General features: G+C 41.7%; 1 protein-coding gene across 2 annotated transcripts in view; it reads right to left on the bottom strand.

The window, feature by feature from the left end:
* Positions 1-13,732, bottom strand: part of LOC111148523 (NIMA related kinase 9) — a 36,632-nt gene that overhangs the window by 11,571 nt on the left and 11,329 nt on the right. The window contains exons 9-16 of one of the 2 annotated variants that reach the window (XM_022505148.1): positions 12,011-12,061; positions 11,358-11,550; positions 9,364-9,508; positions 8,383-8,613; positions 8,180-8,232; positions 6,819-6,974; positions 4,399-4,507; positions 3,384-3,545 (exon numbers count right to left, since the gene is read on the bottom strand). In XM_022505148.1, coding sequence (XP_022360856.1) covers positions 3,384-3,545; positions 4,399-4,507; positions 6,819-6,974; positions 8,180-8,232; positions 8,383-8,613; positions 9,364-9,508; positions 11,358-11,550; positions 12,011-12,061 — 1,100 coding nt within the window. The remainder of the gene's footprint in view (positions 1-3,383; positions 3,546-4,398; positions 4,508-6,818; positions 6,975-8,179; positions 8,233-8,382; positions 8,614-9,363; positions 9,509-11,357; positions 11,551-12,010; positions 12,062-13,732) is intronic. The other variant, XM_022505149.1, reaches the window with a different exon arrangement.

Genomic DNA, 13,732 nt, shown 5'->3' with positions numbered 1-13,732 from the left:
CAGATAGTTTAATAGAAAACTAATTTCCCTACTCTTTGGATTCTCCATCTTTATGTCCCAGAGTTAGAAAGATTTTCCACTATGTACAAACAAGGGAAAGCTGTTTATTTCCCTAAATAAACCTGAACAATTTCTGATGCCAACCTGGTAAAAATGACCACTTCTCCTATGTACTGCCATCCATCCATTCGTCTACCCATCCACTCAATCAACAACTTTTTTGGTCATTCATTCAGATATAAATAAATATCTGGGCATCTACTTCATGACATGCACTGCTGGAGGTACAGGAATAGAGCAGTAAACAAAACGAAGTCACTACCCTTGTGGAACTGACATTTTAGTCAGAGGAAACTGATCAATCAACTATCTAATACTTCTGGTAGTCATAAAAGTTATGAAGGAAATTAAATGGTAAAGAAAAGTGGAAATAAAGAATAATACTGGGGTTTCATTATTTTAGATAGGGTAGTCAGAGAAGTACTTGTTGACACTTGAACAGGGACCTGATTGAAGTGAGAGAGAAAGAGCACATGGATAGCTAGGGGAAGAGTTTTCCAGGCAGAGAGAACAGCAAGTGCAAAGGTCCTATGTGGGTAACATGAGTATCATGAACAAGGACTATGAAGACCCCTGCAGCGGGAGCAAAATAAAGGAGAAGACAGTGGACAGAGAAGGGGTCAGGAGGTAGATGGGGTTCTGGTCATGTAGGGCCATGCAGCGCACTGTAATGACTTTGGTTTTTACTGACTGAGATAGGAATCCATTAGAAGTTCTGAGGAGTAGGGGGCGCCTGGGTGGCTCAGTCAGTTAAGCATCTGACTCTTGGTTTTGGATCATGAGATCAAGCCCTGCATCAGGTTGTGTGCACTCAGGGTGGAGTCTGCCTGAGATTCTCTCCCTCTCCCTCTCCCTTTGCCCCTCCCCTGCTTATACACTCCTCCCTCTCCCTCTCCCTTTGCCCCTCCCCTGCTTATACACTCCTCTCTTGCACGCACATGCTCTCTTTCTCTAATAAACACAATTTGAGAAAAAAATTCTGAGGAGTAGTATTTAGGTACTTAAAATGACCCATCAGGCCACCATGAAGAGAATCAATTGTAGGGGACCAAGGGTGGTAGCAGGAGACCAGTTCTAGTAGTGAAGATGGTGGGAAGTGGGTCAGATATATTATGAAGATAATCAGGAGGGTTTGCTGATGGATGAGATGTAGGGTATAGAATGAAGCTGCCATTTAGTGACATAGGAAAGCTGTAGGAGGAACAGATTCGGGCAGAAAAATCAGAAGTCTGATTTTGACAATAATAAGTTTGTCTGAGATGCCTGTAACTTCTTACCAAATCAGAACACTTTTTAATGAAAAGCAGTACTATTACTGATTAAGCCTAGACAATAGGCATGAATGAGGACTGACCCGGGGAAGCTGAGCTCTAAAGCCACCCTACGTTTAAGTCCAGGGGCTGGTGAGTGACTGAACCTGGTGTTCAGGGTGGTGATATGAAGCTATCAGTGAACAGGGGGAACTTAAGGTAATATTCACCTAAGGGAAACAGTGGAGAGAAAGAAGGATTGAGTCCTGGGTATTCCAGGGTTTAGAGGGATCGGATACTGATATCAATGGTGCCTGATCTATCTGCCTATACTAGTCTGTTTATATGAACGTCTCCCCTACCCTACTAGACTGTGAGCTCCTTAAGGATTAGGTGCTTTCTGAGACTCCCTTTTAAATTCCCAGAGCCTAAAAGAGGACCTGGAGCATAGTAAGCACTCGGGTTATGTTGACCGTGTGAATAATATGATAGAGTAAATTCAGAGAAGTAGAGAAATATTTATTAGGAGGTAATATGCCCAACCATGGAATCCAATTCTACATTTCTCATTCTGAAGTTGACCTTTTGAAGGACACAGATGTAATGAAGAAACATCACCTCCTCGAGGCCGTGTCAGGAAGTGCTAGTGGACTTGCAGCACTTACTTAATCGTCAGTGACATTCTTATTACTCTGTCTTTCTAGGTAACATTTCCATTTATCTCCATTAAATTTATTTCCATTTTATTTTATTTATTTATTTTTTTTTTAAAAGATTTTATTTATTTATTTGACAGAGAGATCACAAGTAGGGAGAGAGGCAGGCAGAGAGAGGAGGAAGCAGGCTCTCTGCCGAGCAGAGAGCCCGATGCGGGGCTCGATCCCAGGACTCTGAGATCATGACCCGAGCTGAAGGCAGCGGCTCAACCCACTGAGCCACCCAGGCGCCCCAAAAATTTATTTCCATTTTAATCAGACCTTATTTTGGGACAAGTGGGAAAGGTTTACATGCCACCCCAAAAGCTGGCTGACTCAACTAAATTTGGTAATAGAGAACTTGTCTGACACTGTGTCTAGATCCGTCATGTGTATATAACAGCCACAGACCAAAAGGAAACAAAGATACCTTAAAAGAGCTGAAATGAGTCAAAAGACAAGAAGATGAAATGTGACTTGTTGTTCACCAGTCACAAGAAAGAAATGGCTACAATAACGAAAAAAGTTCAGAAGCAGGGTTGCGGGGCGGCAGGGGGGGCAAGTGGCTCAGTCAGTTAAGGTCTGCCTTCAGCTCAGGTCATGATCCCAGTGTCCTGGGATCAAGCCCTGCAGCAGGCTCCCTGCTCAGTCTGCTTCTCCTTCTCCCTCTGCCACTCCCCCTACTTGTGCTCTCTTGGTCTCTCTCTTCAAATAAATAAGATCTTAAAAAAAAAAGTTCAGAAGGTGATATCGGAAAGAGAAAAGAAAAAAAAGAAAGCAGAAGAGAGAGGAAAAGGAATGAAGACGAGCTCAAGTGGTGGTAAAGAAGAAGAGCAGTGAAAGGAGCAAGAAGATGCTCTGGAGAAGAAAGAGCAATGAGAGGAAAGAGAAGAAAATTCGGTTATACCAGTTCCAATTCTGGGAGCCAAAAGACACAGTATTCAGCCCTTCAAGCCTCAGCAGTCCCTGAGGACACCACTGCAGTATGGCTGATCCCAGACAAGGAGCAAGGATAGATTATGTCCTTCTCTCCAACCACCCAGCCAACACTTTGTGAAACCAACATGGTGCAAGGCCAGGCATACACAGAAATATTTAATAATTCTTAAAATGTTTAACCAAAGAAGTTAAAGTAAAAAAAGTAGGGACTTAGAATATTAACTTTGCCATTATCTAGAAATATTTTTTTGTTAAAGCAATCACTATGTTGAACACATGACAAGTTAATGCAGCTCCATATGCATAACAATTGGATACCGATTTAATGTAAATTAAATGTATGATCCAGCTATATAAATAACCAGTCCATCTCTTTCCCAGTCAAACACTAAAATACAGCCATCGTCCAGAAAGCCTGAGATGGTATGTACAGACTCACCATCAGTGGCAGCAATAGTAAACTCGTCACCGCAGGAGACCCTGATCACCTGCTTCCCACCCAGGGGTCCTCCCAATAGGTTAATTCCCAGACGCTTCTTGTAATTCCCAACGCCCAGCTGTCCACACTTGTTGCAGCCGAAGGTCAGCAGCCGGCCTCGCTCTGAAAGAGAATAAAAACAAATAACCAGGCACAAATGGGGCACCGAACAGAGGGAAAATGTAGCAAATGTACAGTTCCGTGGACTAGCTTCTGGTTATTAAGCGTATAAAAGAGAAAGCTAGCCTCACAATCTTGCACCTATGGCAGCTAGGATATCAAAATCTATGACCAATTTGACCCAGGAAGTGACTCAATATCATATTTTCTAGTATTTTATTTTATTTTTTAAAAGATTCTATTTATTTGTCAGACAGAAAGAGCACAAGCAGGGGGAGCAGGAGGCAGAAGGAGAAGCAGGCTCCCCGCTGAGCAAGGAGCCTGATGCGGGACTTGATCCCAAGACCCTGGGATCATGACCTGAGCTGAAGGCAGACGCTTACTGACTGAGCCACCCAGGCAACCCTCTAATACTATATTTTAAATGTGGAAAATGGGTACTACCTAACTTAGCAAACTCCTAAGTGGTACTAATTAAAGGCAGTAGTGGTCTAGACTTATAGGCGTGGCATTCTCATTAAGGGATGTAGTGGCTGCATTTATAATGATTACCAAAAAATACCCCATTTACTTGCATGCCTAATTTGTTAATGAGATAACACTGGATGTGGGGGAAGGGGGAAGCAGGAGAATGTTAATATTAAGTAAGAAAAGCTAACACTTGGGACACCTGGCTAGTTCAGTCAGTGGAATGTGCAACTCTTAATCTCAGAGATGTGGGTTCGAGCCCCACATCGGATATGGAGATTACTTTTTTAAAAATAAAATCTTAAAAAAAAAAATGAAGAGCTAACACTTGAGAAAATAAAGAGCATGAGCGACTGAAGCCTGTGTATAAAGTTACAAATCAACTCACCATCAATAGCAGCTGTGTGAGTCTTGCCTGGGGCAATTGTACGGATCTTATAAAAGGACAGCTGTTTGGCCAAGGTAAAGGAGGTTGTGTAGGGAACTTCATGGTACGCCTGAAACAAGGTAAAACACAAAGCAAAGACTCAAAGGTAAAAATGAAGGGGTAGTAGGCTGAGAATGTTGTCATGGTGACCAAAAGGGCTTTTAAGCAAATTTGTTGTTAAGAAGAAAGTGCCAGGTAGCTTTACATCCAATAGAACACAATACAAAATAAGCTCAATATGTAATCAGAGAATTTAATTAGTGTATGAGGCAGGACTTTCTGACAACAGAAGTTTTAGATACCTAATCTAAGAGTATAAAAAACATGAACTCTGGGGACGCCTGGGTGGCTCAGTTGGTTAAGCAGCTGCCTTCGGCTCAGGTCATGATCCCAGCGTCCTGGGATCGAGTCCCGCATCGGGCTCCTTTGCTCATCAGGGAGCCTGCTTCTCCCTCTGCCTCTGCCTGCCATTCTGTCTGCCTGTGCTTGCTCTCTCTCCCTCTCTCTCTCTGACAAAATAATTAAATAAAATCTAAAAAAAAAAAAAATGAACTCTGTATCACAGAAAGTTTCTACACAAGGATAGAGCCATTGACATTTTTCTTGGTTAGAGACTCTGCATATCTAAATGCAGGGCAAGGAATTAAAATCTTGACTCTGTCCAGCCCATAATGCAACAAGTTTACTGTGATCTAATTTCATCTACAAGGCAGTGTTCTCAACATGTTAAAACCCATGTTCCCTTTATTTAATTTATTTATTTATTTGACAGGGAGAGAGAGAGCACAAGTAGGCAGAGTGGCAGGCAGAGGGAGAGGGAGAAGCAGGCTCCCCAGTGAGCAGGGAGCCCGATGTGGGACTCGATCCCAGGACCCTGGGATTACGACCCAAGCCGAAGGCGGTTGTTTAACCAACTGAGCCACCCAGGCGCCCCCATGTTCCCTTTAGATTAGCATTAAAATATTCCCCTCATGTAAGTTTAAAATTTCACAACAAATCCAACGTTACAATAAAAACCCAAATCAAGCAATGATATTTCTAAATATGCCTTTTCAAACTATGTAGACACACTTCCCAGACCTGCCCCAAATTTGTCCTGTCCCAGTTGAGAATCACTACTTCAGAGATTGCTTAAAAATTCTTTTTTTTTTTTTTTAAAGATTTTATTTATGAGAGAAAGAGAGAAACAGAAGATAGACAGAGTGGGAGAAGGAGCAGAGGGAGAGGGATAAGCAAACTCCATGCAGAGCATAAAGCCCAACTTGGGGCTCAATCTCAGGACCCTGAGATCATGACCTAAGCCAAAACCAACAGTCAGACACTTAACAACTGAGCCACCCAGGCACCCCGCTTGAAAATTCTTATTCACCGAGTCAGGAAACTTTTGTCTCTCTTTTTTTATTTTAAGTAGGAAAAATGCCAAATGTGGGGCTTGAACTCATGACCCTGAGATTCAGAGTTACATGCTCCACCAACTGAGCCAGCCAGGTGCCCTTGGAAACCTTCGTCTCTTAATTTGGTTCTTTAGAACATGACAAAAACTCATCATTTAACACAAAGAGAAAATGAAGACTTAATATCAGCAGTGAATTTCATGACATCCTTCACGGAAGTGAATGGTAATTACATGTACTAAGCCCGCACAGGATCAGTGATTTGGGAGCAATAAAACTTAAAAAACTCTCCAGGGAGGTGGTACATGAAAACGTTTCTTTTCTTTCTTTTTTTTTTTTTTAAAGATTTTATTTATTTATTTGACAGAGACAGATCACAAGTAGGCAGAGAGGCAGGCAGAGAGAGAGGAAGCGAAGCAGTCTCCCTGCTGAGCAGAGAGCCCGATGTGGGACTTGATCCCAGGACGCGGAGATCACGACCCGAGCCGAAGGTAGCGGCTTAACCCACTGAGCCACCCAGGCGCCCCGAAAATGTTTCTTTTCATGTTAATTTTCTTGTACCTAATTCAGTGATAGGGTAGAACCTGACCCATCAATCGATTCTTTGTAACCAATTTATTTATTGAGGCATAATACACTATAAAATATTGTACAGCTTGAAATTTTTTTCTGTATGCCTATAAATGTAAAACCACCCAGATCAAAATAGAAACCACTTCCATGACCCTAGGATCCATTCTGTTAACAACCATACCCCTTTTCCCAGAGGTAACCACTACTTTGACTTCTGCCATCATAAACTCCATATAACTGGAATCATATAGTGTGTACTCTTGCGTGGCTGGCTTCTTTTGCTGAACGTAATAATGTCTGTGAAATACTTTATTCTAGGTAAAATTCCAGTCACTAACCAACAGCATTCCCAAAGAAATTCCAACCTAAGAGAAGTTCTGACAGCGTGGTTAGGGCACCAAAGAGGGTACTCACTTCATGGTTGATGATTCCAGACATGCACTGATTCAGACCCAGCTTGTTGAACTCATTGAGTCCACAGGCCAGCACTTTGCCTGACTGGGTCAGCAGAAATGTCCCATCACAGCCACACTGAACTGCAACAATAATCAAGGCCTTGGGAACATCCACCTGCATGGAAAAAAAATCAGAAATTAAAAAAAAAAAAAAAAATCCCCAAACGTAACTTGCCTTAGGGAAAAAAACCCTTAAATTCTTTCAAAAGTAATGTCTTGCATGTAGCAGAACTGCCCACAGGAAAGACTGCTATCTCCTCTTCAGATTTTTCCCAGCGGCTTAAAGACTATAGTTTTCAACAAGGAGCTCAGGTTTGATAATAAAATAAAAGAAGGCAATTCCAGGTTGGCTAAACAGACAGCCCTGTCAATGTTTGTTTTAGTAGTAGGTCTTACTTAGAAAGACATCTCAAAAAACACTGGGAAAGGAGAAGCTTCAACCCATTGCTGATTCTATCCTCTGAGAAGGTAGGCCCCACGACAGCTACAGAAGAAACTCAGTAGCCCTCAAGGGTCTTAGTCTGGTCACATTTTAAGTGTGGTGACAGAGTACTGAGATAGCAGCCAGGACTTCCTTCCAACTGCTCACATCCCTCTAAGCTAACTAAACAGGGCTGGGAATGGTAAAGGGACAGGAGGTCTGTCTGTGAAACTCAAACCTCAGTGTTTCTACTACAGCCTTTTCAGAAGAGGAGCAGTCATGGTTCCACAAATACTGTAAGCTCATTTCCTGAATGTAAATAAACATAGTTAACAGTGAATGGTACAGTCAATTACAGGCAACCTTCCAGTGGGCAGACCAGCCAGCTGACCCCGCTCCTCCTGCAGCTCTCAGCGCCTGCGCCAACTCCAGCAGGGCTAGCTCCCACAGTGCCGAGAGTGATTCGGTATTATGTCTCATACAACATGACCCCTAACGACAAACATGTATTTCCTCTGGTGTTCAACTGTGGAAACTGGAGGCGAAAATGGCTGTACTGGGTAAAGAGGTAATATACTGCTTTCCAGTAACTTCCCAAGGAATCTTCTGGGGTGTATTTAGCTTGATGTGAATTTTTCATGGTATGTGCTCATTTCAGCTCTCATTCCTGAGTAAAATGTGACTCCAGAGTGTCCACAGTGACTGTATCCTCTTTCTCAACTGTTTATGATTTAGTCAGATGACAAGGCCACATAGTGCTAGAATGTCAGTCTCCCAGAGAGAAAATATTTCAGAAATAAATACCTTGACATAAGGAGTCAGGGAAAGAGCAGCCTACATTATCAGTGGAATCTGTGTGACCTAGATAAGCTTTAGGAAGAAGCTGCTTCTGAGTTTACCTTTTGTGGTGTATAATAATCCTCTTCTGAATCCAAACCCAGTCGTCCTGAGACACACATAAGAAAGAAAACCATTAAAATGAAGTCCTTCGTCCCAATGAAAATGTTGTGTAACATTCTTTTACTGAAGCAACACTTCTCAAGTACAGGCTACATGATGTGTTTAGATACATACAAGCCTGAAATCAAGTTGGCCCCTGGGAATAAGTGGACAGAGACAAGGCTACACCTACCATATTCGCCACAGCCCCAAGAATAGACTTCTTTGTTTCGTGTCAAAACCACCACATGATTATCTCCACAGGAGACCTGCTCCACTGGATTGTTCAGGAAGAAGTTCAGCTGCATGGGTTCTAGCACTTCGGGCCCAGCAACCTTGTCTACCCCCATGCAGCCATAATAATCAGATCCAAAGGCATAGAGCTGACCTTCATCTGCAAAAGGCAGGCAGGCATAACCATCAAAAGAATGACTCTGTCCAATCAGAAAGCTGGGCAGGGCTAGAATGTGACTGTCCCAGTGAGGGATCTCATACGAAATGACTACGTCAGAGAAATCCGAAGGACAGACTGTGTAAGTCTAGAGTTGCTTTTATTTAGGGGGTCATGGATACTATTACAACAATTTTTTAAAAAGTGGTAGTACCATGCTGAAATTCTCTTGGGGTCATCTCTATTTTCTAGAGAAAAGTAAAAGTAAGTAATGGCAAGATGAAAACTAAACTTTAGCACTGGGTGTTATATGGAAGTGATGCATCACTTAACTCTACTCCTAAGACCAACATTGCACTGTATAGTAACTAACTAGAATTTAAATAAAAATTTGAGGGAAAAAAAAATGTAAATGGATTAAAAAAAAAAAAGCTAACTAAACTTAAACTCTTGATTCCTGATTTGATATTATCCATACCTAACTAGGTGGTAACATTAGTTTTCCCCCCAACTGGAACATACAACATATTTTTCCTGAACCCACCTCTTCCGTTTTCCACGTGCCTTTCCTTGCTTATCAACCACCCTAATACTACAGCAAACTGGGGATGTTTTTATTAATGTGTGTATCTGTTCACTGTCTTTGGTTCTCTGAATAGTGTCTTTTGCTATAAAATCCCAGTTAAACCTGCACAGCATTAAGTACGATACCCCACATTAAATGTGCCGGGATGCTTACTGTTGATGGCTTACCTGTCACACAGACAGTGAAATCATCACCACAAGACACCTGACGGATAGCTTTGCCTTGCAACTTTTCCACATGCTTTGGCTGTCGGTAGGAGGCTTTGTCTCCATGGCCCAGCTGACCATGGAGTTTAGTACCCCCTTGCATATTCTGTGAAATAAAGAGGTCTTGTGAAGTTTTAACTTTTCATGCCAAAAGCTAATCTTCAATATAACTTCTTATCACAAATCCAAAGGAAAAAATCAGCTGGAAATTTAGAAATTAAAAAAAATAATAATAATCAAAGGAAAGTCAACCTTTAAATGATGGTTAGTAGAAAACCCCTGCCAACAGGTAAAGATTTAAAAAGTATCCAGATTGATATCCATCAAGACTTAAAAGACTACATTCCCAATTCTGTCCTTCTCCTTCAAGTCTAAGGTGAAATTTTATATTTAATTATGGGTGTTAGTGAAAAAAATTCTTTATATAGTTTAATTTGATTGTTTTCTACTAGAATATAGCCTCTTGGAAATCCTTACTAGAAGTTTTACAAATTTTGGTCATAGTTTCCCTGAAATACAGAACAATTATAAACAATCTGGCTGCATCAAAGAGGTTGCTACATAGTACTGAGAATAGTTCAAAATGATGTTTCAATGGTTTTATAGAGAAAAGTAATTCTTTTCATTCAAGAACACAACTGTAAGTCCTTATATAAATGTTTTTTAAGGGACAATAATTTCAATTCATCTGTGGCAGCCCCTCAGGGGCTAGTTCTTTAAGGGACAGGGTTTTAAGGAAGTAACAGTTAATATTCTATAACAGAGGTCAAATCATTCATTCTTTCTTTCAACCTATCGCTAACTGAACATCTACTGTACACACTCGAGACAAAGCCTGTCCTTGTGGAGAAGTTATCTGTGACTACTGGAAAAAAATGAGCTCCCTCAGGAAGAGGAGAAGATTGAGAAGAACTGAGGGCCCAAGACAAGGCTGGGAAAGGAAAAGCACCCTGAAACAAGTGAGAAGGCACAAAAAGACAGGAGAAAAGCCAAGAGAGGATGCGGTCATGAAAGTCAAGGGAAGACAAAGGTCAAAGGAGGAAGAGATCAACTATGTCAAATGCTGCGAGGAGGTCAAGAAAGTCAGGACAACAAAGTATCTGTGTTTTTTTAAGGATTTTATTTATTTATTTGAGAGAGAGAGAAAGAGAGAGAGGGCACAAGAGAGGGCTGGCAGGCAGGGGAGGAGAGAGAAGCAGATTCTCCACAGGGAGCCCAACATGGGGTTTGATCCCATGACCCGGCGATCATGACCCGAGCTGAAGGCCGACACTTAACTGAATGAGCCACCCAGGCATCCTCAAAGAATCTGTTTTATGTTCACAATTTATAGGTCATTTTATTAAGAGCAGTTTTAATCAAGTGGCAGGGATGGAAGCTGCATTGTAGGTGAATGAGGGGTGAGTGGGAGATAAGAAAACAGGTAACAAATACAGGTAATTTTTCCAGAAGGTGAGAGAGAGGATGAAATCTAGAGGGGAACAAAGGAAAATTCTACTGAAGATATCTTCAATCACTGATACAGGTCTTGGAATTTTCCTGATATGGTACACTGCTTCCTTTGTTTATAACTATTTCATAGATACTGGTTGCTCTGAAACTCATGGTAACAGAACAGAGTGGTTAAGTGACTTTCTGAAATCACCCAGCTGTAAATGAGAGTCCAGTCTCCCGAGTCCAAACCTAGGGCTCTTTTCATTCTTTTTTTCCTTTCTCCCATTCATTCATTCATCAAAAAATATTTACAAATGATCTAATATGTACCAGGCACTGGGGAAAGATACCTCCATGAACTAAACAGACAAAATTCCCTGCTCTCATAAGAGCTTACATTCCAGTACCCCCATGCTGCCATTCCTGCAGCACACGTTCAACTAACAAAATACTTAGACAGCCTAAGCCCAGTGAACAATCAGGCTTACATCAGTCTTCTGACGTACTTAGCATTCACTTACCACCCAGGTGTATAGTTCCTTCTCCACTGTGACCACAGCAAAGTGGGTATTCCCTGCACACACCTGCCGCGCACTACAGCCACTCTTGATGACATCCAGTTTCTGGGGAGTGGATTTTCCACCACCCCAAACATAGACTTCACTGGTTCGTGATGTTACCACAGCAATGGGTGCTTCAGTCACAGTGCTTGACCTGTCAACAACCCCCAGAACAAAGGCACATTTAACATAAAAAACTATATCAAAGAAAAATGCTTCCAGTCTGTTCCCAGAGAAGAACTGCCAATTATGGCATGAGACAGTATGTTCTTTCTCGACAACTTATTTCAACCCTCTATCATCGCAGGCCTTGCAATTCCTGCCTCAGGGCTTCATCATAGCACAGCCAGATCGGATTCCAGTCTGGTCCGTAACACCTACACTTTTCAGTTTTTCAACATTCATCATGGTAATGATGTCCACTTCAGTATGAGGATGAAATTATAGCCTTCTGTTTTCTCAGAAATGACTATCTGACATTAACGCAGATGTTGGCTTCTCAAAGGATGCCAGCGGCTACTTACTGGGATCAAACAATGCATGGAGCAAAGAAAGAAAGACCCCCTGATGGTATTTTAAGAGATACCACTTTTTACGAGTGTCCTAGGCATTACCTTGGTCTTTTTGTAGGTGCATTAAGCAGTGTGACTTTTTCCTCCATCTCTCTACCAAAAGAAAAGCAAAGATACATGAGTGAAAGAATAGGTTCCTACATTGTACCAGTGTCTCTTTAATACATTTCACAGATTTAATCATCTATAAACCATATGCCTCCTGTAACACGACAATACTTTTGGGAAAGTACCTCGATACGATTCAAACAGTTACACGGGCCTGGCTTTGGACAAATCATTAGATATGACAGAGCCAGCAGTTTGGGGCCATTTGTTTTCTTTCTCCCAGAAGCATTCAAGCTGGAACAGAGAAACTAGAGTACCTCTATCGCACATTTTAAATACCCGCTGACCTCTCCATCCAGGCTGCCCCCTGACTTCCCACACCCAGCATCTCTAAACCTCAGCTCATTCTCTTTCTCCCATACAGCCTTTCTGACTCTCCTATTTCTGCAACGGGCACTCCCCATTCTCCCAGTGGACTAGGCTTAAAACCTTTGACTTAGCTGTCTCCCTTTCTTCAATATTTGAGTACTACAGATTCTACCAATACAACGCCCTTTATATTCCTCTCTCCTCTCCAGGCTTGCCACGTTAGCTCTGGGCAACTTTGCTTCCCACCTAGACTACAGTAGGACCTCCCAATAGGTCTGACTCCCCACATTGCCAATCCACTCTATTAGTCCTATACTGACTTAACACTGAGATTAGTTTGCTAAATAGTCTTCCTTAGGCATGCCCCTTATCACATGAACTACCCTCTCATAAACATTCGCTACTGTACAATAGCTTGAATTAAAGACAGATCCCTTAGCCTAGCATTCAAGATTCTTACTACCTTTCCAGCCTTCTTTCCTTCTATTTACTCCCAATATTCTAGCCCAGGATTCTTGTTCTGTCTAAAACACTTATAGCTGAATTCCTGGGGCTGATGCTTAGGTACCAGTAGTTTCTGAAAGCTCTTGAGGTGTTGCTATTGAGAACCCCAGGTCTAGAACCACTAATCTAGTCAAGTAGGACTCAGTATTTCCTGAATATTTTCCACCATTTGCTATGCTTTATCCGGAAACCTCTCTCTTATGTTTTTCCATCAAAGTACAAAGTTCTAATGAAGTACTGTGTATAAATCTATAATTATCTCAATAAAAACTGCAATTAAAAATTATCAATGGAGGGCGCCTGCGTGGCTCAGTTGGTTAAGCGGCTGCCTTTGGCTCAGGTCATGATCCCAGGCTCCTGAGACTGAGCCCCACATCGGGCTCCCTGCTCAGCAGGGAGTCTGCTTCTCCCTCTCCCTCTGCCTACTGCTCTGCCTGCTTGTGCTCTCTATCTCTCAGTCAAATAAGTAAAATCTTAAAAAAAAATTATCAATGGAAATATTTGAAAAGAAATTAAAATAGTGATTATACTGTTGGGAAAAAAGTCAGATAACAGAGTTACATATGCTTAACCAGCACCAAAGGGTGGTCCTGCTGAACATGTATCGGACATAAGTGGAAGGTAAGAGGGCTATTTCTAGAGTATTACTTTTAGGCACTAAAACACTCGCTACACCTTAACTGGAGAAGAACCAGAAAAGATTAATTAAATAGCACAACAAAATAAAGGTAGTGACCAAATGACAAAGATTATGGAATTAAATATATACTTAATGTATCTAAGGGCAAGACTTGAAAAAAGAACAAAGCAAAGGTTTGAATATTGGGAAGATACAGAAACAAG

This window comes from Enhydra lutris, unplaced genomic scaffold (assembly GCF_002288905.1).
Source record: "Enhydra lutris kenyoni isolate GAN:26980312 unplaced genomic scaffold, ASM228890v2 scaffoldscaffold20, whole genome shotgun sequence".
NCBI lineage: Eukaryota > Metazoa > Chordata > Mammalia > Carnivora > Mustelidae > Enhydra > Enhydra lutris.
This window is presented reverse-complemented; position numbering and strand designations above follow the sequence as displayed.